Source organism: Trametes versicolor (assembly GCF_000271585.1).
Source record: "Trametes versicolor FP-101664 SS1 unplaced genomic scaffold TRAVEscaffold_1, whole genome shotgun sequence".
NCBI classification, from domain to species: Eukaryota; Fungi; Basidiomycota; class Agaricomycetes; order Polyporales; family Polyporaceae; genus Trametes; species Trametes versicolor.
In genome coordinates, this window is record NW_007360321.1 from 4541883 (window position 1) to 4549703 (window position 7821).

General features: G+C 59.8%; 1 protein-coding gene across 1 annotated transcript; it reads right to left on the minus strand.

The window, feature by feature from the left end:
• Positions 1-6102: 6102 nt before the first annotated feature.
• Positions 6103-6996, minus strand: TRAVEDRAFT_42604 (uncharacterized protein; the record flags this gene model as incomplete). Its single annotated transcript, XM_008034084.1, has 4 exons — positions 6103-6116; positions 6182-6471; positions 6524-6811; positions 6872-6996. 4 exons carry the CDS (start codon positions 6994-6996, stop codon positions 6103-6105), a joined length of 717 nt encoding a protein of 238 aa, XP_008032275.1.
• Between the last annotated feature and the right edge of the window lie 825 nt (positions 6997-7821).

Below are 7821 nucleotides of genomic sequence, written 5' to 3' on the forward strand. Positions count from 1 at the left end.
TCGAGATCTGCCTTCCCCGGTTCGATGTCATCGCCCTGCCAAATGCGGACGACGCTCGCCCGCACAGCTCATGTCTCTCCTCATGTCATGTCTTCGCCAAGTCTTCGCTTCCGATCCTGTCCCTGCTGCCCCGCCCGAACCTTCTGCCGTCCCCGGGGGGCCGGCCACCTCCGCACCACACCGTCCCTCATTCGGGCTTCTTCCTCGCGATAATCGTCTGCGCTGCTTCGAATCGAATCGCGATAAATAAGTGCACGTCCGCGTCGAGGCCTGCTCGGGCCCCGGATGGGGAGGAGTGCTCGCCGCCACCTAACTCGTGGCCCTTCATTCGTGGCAACCCGCAGCGCCGCGCTTGCAGATCACCGCCATCCGGAAATCACGCTTCTCTTCTGTCCAGGCCCACGCCGGGTCGCTGTGCGCCCACAAGAAGACGACGCGGTTGCCGTGTTTGACAGCCGCCGTCCTCGGCCGTTCGCGCGGTCATACGTACAGATCGCGCGCGCCGTCCTCGGCGTCCCCGCAGTGCGCGCAGGGCAATCGCGCTGCTGCATCACCCTCTTACGGCTCCACCGTTCATCTCGCGCCATCGCCTGATGCGTGGCTGATCCCCCCCCACGCCGGCGAGCCGTCGCTGCCACCTGCTGCCATCAGCATGATCCCTCCGAGCGCGTCTTCTTTGCGTTCAGGGCGGGAGAACGCCAAACGCTGTTGGTGGGGCCACACGGTTGACAGATCGCGAAGCTCGCCCGGTGCGAAGCGTTCCCAGGGCGCAGGTGCGGTGTGCGCGGGCACGCCGGTGCACGAGACTGGTCACAGCAGCGCCGCGCCGTCGAGTGTGGGACCGCGCAGGAGGGCGAGAGTTGGGCAGGACGCACGCACGCACGCGAGCTTCGACCGCAGAAGGGAGCAGAAGCGACCCGGCCGCTTGGGCGCCGCACCGCGCCCAGCGCACGATCGAATCTGCGATCAGCTGCCCCGCTCGGCCGCTGGGTCTGCGGCTCGTTCTGCGTCAGACCAAAACGGGCGCGTGGAATTCCGGAAGGGCGGAGTGAGACCGTGCGCCTCGCCTGCCTGTTTGATAAGCGTCGCGGAGACGGCCGTGCCCGCGCGCAGACGCCCACCACGACCCTGGTGACGTTGACTGGACTCCGTCCCGAGGGTGTGGGCGCCTAGGGCCCGGTTGATCAGACCGGGCTCATTTGGGGCACAGCCTCCGTCCCTCTGCCGGCCGACACCCGACGCCCAGGCCAGACCGCGCCGCCGCCGTCTTCATCTGCAGCGGGACCGACCTGATGCATTGATGGATCATCTTATCTCGTCCACCTCTCCCCGCGCCTTCATCCCGTCAACGCTGCCTGATCGCTGCGGCCACGATGCCCACAACGCTAAGCTTAAGGCATATCACGCTGATCGCGACACATGTTGTGGAGGCGGAGAACGAGGCACCGCCTGCGCGCGCGGACACGGGCCCGGATGCGGGCTGTCGTCTGGTCGTTAGGAACACCCGACGGCACCAGTGTCAAACTAGCGTCCGGGCGCGCACCAGCTGACACTGCAGTGCGCCTTCGCGATATGGACGATGTGTAACTCCAGCGGGCGAGGGGCGACCGCCGCCGGCTCGCCGTTTATTCTCCTGATTGGCTCAGCGGGCAGGCCTCCGCCCGCTGCCCCCAACGCCGGCGACGACAGCTTCCATGTTGCAAGGAACCGCGGCGGAGCGCCCGTGCGCAGGGAAAATAGAACGTAAACGCCTCGACCGGGGCCAAGGCCTCTCGAATGCGGTGCCAGTGCGCCGGTGACTGTATGTACTTACACACGCCCAGTACCACATCGCGGACGGCCGTACGTATAGGTCCTACGTGGCGTTCGCGAGACATCCATGATCCACCGACAGACGAACCACCGTCAGTACTTGTCACCGTCTGCGCCGCTGCCGCCGCGCTTCGCCCGCACTCACACTTCGCGACGTCGACGCCACGACGTCTCACGGTCGCCATCGGGGTGCAAGCACGCCAAGCTGCATAGACCCCGGATGGCATGCAGGGTCCAGCCATCCGCCGGTGCACGTCACAAGCCCGCGACATGTGCGGGGAACCCTGGGCACGCTGCTGTGGACGCTCAGCACGCAGCGCCGGCGAATCAAGCCAACTAGCATGAGTCAGCAGCGCAGGCACGCCGCCGCCAGAACGCTGTTTCGTTGGCAATGGACGTTGAAGTGTATCCGCGTTTGGCGCGGACGTTCCATTGCCAATTAAACAGCGCCAGAACCCCAGACGAAGCAAGGAGCGCGGCGTCCGCGCTCATCATGCATTAAGTGCTCGTCTGCTACTAATTATGCGTCGCGCCGCACCAGCCTAGCGAACCGCACACATAAAGACCCTCACCAGAACGACCCACAACCGGGCACTGCATCCCGGTGAGAAATGCGTATGGGCGCCTAGGGACAGGTGAGGTCCCATCGGTCGGTCCGAAGTCCCTGGGGCGCAGTCGTCTGCCATCGTCCTCAGCGTCTATGGATTTGCCACCTTGCTCTCCTCGACGTCGCACGTCTCTTCCTATTGACATGTGTCATGTACTTCCCTCAGCTTTCACCAAATATATGCGCCTTTTGACACATCCATCGGGTCGATTTGGTCCTATCGCAGCAGATGTCGGAAAGGCACAAGCTTGTCCCGGTAAGTGTCTGTTGTGTATTCTGTCCCCGAGTCCCCTCTTGTTTGCTCGTCTTCTGTCCCCTACCACTACCACCACACGCAACTGTCCCCCTCCCCCTACGGTTCTGGGACCATGCCTCGCAAGAAGAAGCCCTCCGACGGAAAGGGAGACGGTGCCGACGATGCCCAGAAATCGTACACGTGCAAGTGCATCAAGTATTGCGACGGCGATCCGACACCACTGTCCAAATCATCGTACTACCGTCACCGGCTCGTTGAGAAGCTCAGACGCGCAGGCAAGCATGTCGCAGACAAGGTCCGACGCAAGCGGAAGAAGGATTCGGTCGGGAGGGGCGCGCGCAGGCGCGGTGGCACACAGGATCCCGCAGAGAGGGCACTGGGTGTATGCTATATACTCCCTGTGTCTATGTCTTTCATGCTCATTCACGATACCTACAGGATGTGTACGATCCACAGGAGCCTCAGCGCTTTCCATCTCCCGAGCCCATGATGGTCGACATCGATCCTTTCGCAGACCCGCCTCGCAGCCCTTCGCCGAACCCTCCTCCGCGTCCCCGCGCGACGGTTGAAGACGCTGTAGATGAAGATGATGAAGACGACGACCCCGCTGCTATCGAGGAGGAGGTCGAAGTCGTGATGGAGGACATCATGAACGCCCTAACGTTCATCAATCTCCTGAAGGGTGCGACTCTCAATGACCCCAAATACAGCGGCCTCAGCGAGGAGACTATCACACGGCTCCAGAACCCACCGCAAGAGCTCCTCGAGATCAACAAGCCCGACGAGCTTCTTTCCATCAAGATTTTCCTCGCGCTCCACAACACTGCCGATGAATGCTACGAGAAGGTCCGGCTCGCGATCATGCAAGACGATGACAAGAAGAAGCTTCTCTCGCTCTTCCAGGTCAAGCGGCTCGTTGAGATTCTCAGCGGGGTCGTTCCCATCGTGAACGATATGTGTATCCAGAGCTGTATCGGCTACACTGGGGCGTACGCGGATCTCATCAAGTGCCCCAAGTGCGACGAGCCTCGCTACGACGAGCTGAGAGCCCGCAAGAAAAACGGCAGCAAGAAGGTCGGACGCCAACAGTTCTACACCATGCCGCTTGGCCCGCAGCTGCAGCCCTTGTATCGGACGCCCGAGGGCGCGCAGTCCATGGACTATCTCAGCGCGGCCGTCGACGAGGTCCTTCAGGAGCTTGAGGAGACCAATGCGCTCAAGGACTTCAAGGATGTCTCTCATGGCAGCCAGTTCTGGGGGGCTTACTCCGCAGGCAAGATCGGCAAGGACGACATCGTCGTCATGCTTTCTATTGACGGCGCGCAGCTCTATCGCAACAAGAAATCGGATTGCTGGATCTACATCTGGGTGGTGCTCAATCTGTCTCCCGACAAGCGTTACCGCCGAAAGTACGTCCTCCCCGGAGCGGTCATCCCAGGACCGAACCATCCAAAGGATCTCGACTCCTTCCTGTTTCCAGGGCTCTTCCACGTCTCAGCGCTCATGAACGAAGGTCTCAGTATCTGGCATGCGCAGCGGAACACGGTTATGTTGGTCTATGTCTTCCTCGCGCTTGTCCTCGGCGATAGCCCGGCTATGGCTCTCCTCAGCGGCATGGTTGGACTCACTGGACGTCGTGGCTGCCGGCTCTACTGTCCACTCCTAGGTCGGCGCAAGGACCGCGCAGGAACGTACTATCCTATGCTGCTCAAGCCGGCCCCGCCGTATGCGGTGCCTGCGTGCTCTCACGACGACGTCGACCCCAGCACGCTCTCCCTGGATCCCGTGCAGCGCGCGGTGGAGTACCGGACCAACCGAAATGTCCTCATGGCATCTCGCACCAAGGCCGAATACGAGCGCAACCGTAAGGAGACGGGCCTCACTAAACCCAGCATTTTCAGCGGTCTCTCTCGCATGTTCGAACTGCCTGCTTGCTTCCCCCTCGACTACATGCACCTCGTCGCCCTCAACATCACTGATTGCTTCCTCAGCTTGTGGCGTGGGACCATCACAGGGGAGAAGGGGGACGCTGCAGCGCACCCATGGGCCGTGTTCGACGACGATGTCTCGTGGAAGGCACACGGCCGCGAGGTCGCGCGTGCGGCACCTTTCCTTCCGGGTTCCTTTGATCGCCCCCCTCGTAACATCGCGGATAGGATCTCTAGTGGCTACAAGGCTAAAGAATGGATGACGTACTTCTACGGCTATGGGCCAGAGATGCTGCGTCAGCGGATCCCGGACGCCTACTACCGCAACTACTGCAAGTTTGTCTGGTGCGGTCGTGTCATGGGTGGCCATTCCATCGAGGCGGCCGAGCTCGCGCGTACGGACGCCCTTGCGCACGAGGCTCAGATCGAGTTCGAGGTCCTCTATGTTAATCGTAACCCTGACCTCCTGCACCACATCCGTCCATGCATCCACGCTTTCGGCCACGCTGCTCGCCACGTCCGGCTCTCTGGGCCCCTTCTGGGCCACACGCAGTACACGATGGAGCGCCACATTGGAGACATCGGCGGGCAGGTCCGGCTTCCTTCGAACCCCTACGCCAACCTCTCCCGACGTGCTATGCTCCGCAGCCAACTGAACGCGCTGAAGGCGATGTACCCTGCTCTGGATGACAATGATCCCAACCGACTCCCGCGCGGCGCACTTGATGTGGGCAATGGGTTCGTCCTTCTCCGTGCGCGAGACGGTTGCGCGCGCTGGCTTCCCGCGCTCGAGGCGGAGGCATTCGGCCGCTACTTGGCAAATCTCGCGCCCAACGCCCAAGGTCCGATCAACCCTCCGATCTCAGTCATGAAGTGGGCACGCGCTCGCCTGCCGAACATGCAGGTCGCGCGTTCGGCATGGAAAGAGATCCTCAAGCCACTTGCAGAAATCCGCATTGCGCGTATAGTCAAGGTATGTAGCATTGGCAACTGTATGCACTTGAGTGATGGCACTAACACACAGACCTGTACAGATCCTGCATCGCGGCCAGCTCAAGATCGCTGAAGTCCGTTACTATTGCCGACTCCCCCCCCACGGTCCGCGCGGCACACCGCGCACAGTCGCGCTCGTTTCGCTCTTTGGAGCACGCAACGAGGCTCGATACACCGCGTCATACCAGACGAACTGGGTTGCACCGTACCGCGGCGACGACGACTTGCACGTCATCGATATCACCTGCATACAGTCGGTAGTCGGAATGGTTCCCACCGCGGACGTCCATGTCAACATTGATAGCATCGCGGAGCCACACTTCAAGAAGGGAGGTACATATTTTCTGGTAGAGAAACTAGGTCTGGAGGGGAGTTATCGTTCAGGAGCTCTCGACGCGATTGTAGAGGAGGAAGAGTAATGGTGCGGTATCGTACACTATGTAAGGCTATGTCCGGGGATGGTCATCTCAATCTCATCTGGGCATGACGATGGCACCACTATCCCCTTACCCTTCGTGATCTGAATCACTCGGAGGCGTCGAGTTTGAGGGCTGAGGTTATGGGCATCGAGGTAGTGAAGCTCACTAGACAGATTGAACTCGGAAGGTGTGCCCCAATCCGTAGTCGCCTGAGAGAGAGTCTTTTCGTACTTCACAAGAGGGGTCGCCGCAGTCTCGGAAGGTGTGCCCCAATCCGTAGTCGCCTGAGACAGAGTCTTTTCGAATTTCGCAGGAGGGGTCGCCACAGTCTCGCGAGCCAAGTACTGGTCAGCGCGCGGAGTCATGGAGCCCTCCCGCAAGTCTGGCAGAGGGGGTGGCGACTGGGGTAGCATGACGGGCATCGGGAAGAGCGAGGGGAGCATCACCGAGGCATCGCTACTTGCGAGAGATCAATGATAAAATTACCAGCAATTATCGAAAAATGTACCTTTCATCCAGGAAGCTCACATCGACCTGTCCTTCCAGCGCGCGTATCTCCTCGCAAAGTCGGCTCCAACACCCCAGGACGTCCATGTATCCTATGCGTAGCGCTTCCTGGTCATAGCGTTGATTCCCGATTGGCTGCATGCTAGCATGCGCTGCTGTTTTGGAAAGTTCACGGAAGTGTCGGGCAAGCGAGCGCAGTACACGAGTGGGGAAGCTGTCGAGGTCGGGCGGAGCTGGAGTAAACGCACGAGGGCCCAAGTAAGCGTCCAAAAGGTATTCAGAGCTGCCTCTAAGACACAGTAATGATAGTCAGCGCTTTTCAGAAGCTGGAGCCCAATGAAAAACGCACTCGGAGGACTGCGTGCTTATTTCGAGGTCTTCATTGGTGTTTTCATTGTTGACAGCTTCATGATTGGCAAGCATCTCAAGAAAGTCGATGACAGGAGAGTCTTGAGCCTCCAGAATAGTAGACATCCGAGTATAGCGAAGTCGCAAAGCTAGGACCGAGGGCGAGGTGGTGATAGTGCTCGGAAGAGAGTGAGTGACAGGCGTTACCTGTCATTGGCATGTGAGTGGCTGTGACATGTAGCATCACATCCTCTCGTCTTGACCATGCACCACCACGTCGCCCCCCCCAAATTACACGTCGACACCGACCAGCAAAATTTCGCCGCCTTCCAATTCAACATGGGTAACGAGTTTGTATCGGAAGCTGAATCGGGGACCAGCACACCCGCGTACACACTTCTTAGTCCAATCACGCCCAGATCAAGCGATTTGACCTCGAATTATGCCAGCGCATTCGACAAATCTAACGCACTCCTCTCCGGGAGGGCACCAGGATCGTCGCAGACGGCTATGCAACACTCTGAGCTGTACAGCGCATGGGAATCGCCGCCCGTGGTGAGTTTCCGAACCTCTTGATAGTGCATATAGTCACCAACCGACATTTTAGCCAACAAAACAACCAGTGAACATGATCAATCTGATCGCGTCCGCCTCGCACGAGATGCTCCTCAACAATGCGTCGTACAAGTACCTCGTCATCAGGAACCAGGAACTGGGCGACGCCAACACCAACCTCAATCGGGGCATCGGGGAGATCCAGGGACGTCTTGAACAGCTGAAGTACATCTATCGCCGCTGTCTCTCGTTTGGCGTGTTCTGATTGACCCGATTGCATAGGGAATCTCACGCGGACCTGCTGGAGGCCGTGTCATTGGGATCTAGCCAACACCTTCCTCTGGGGCCTGTGTCCCCGGTCGATGGCTCTGCCTCTTCTCCTCCCACGCCACAACC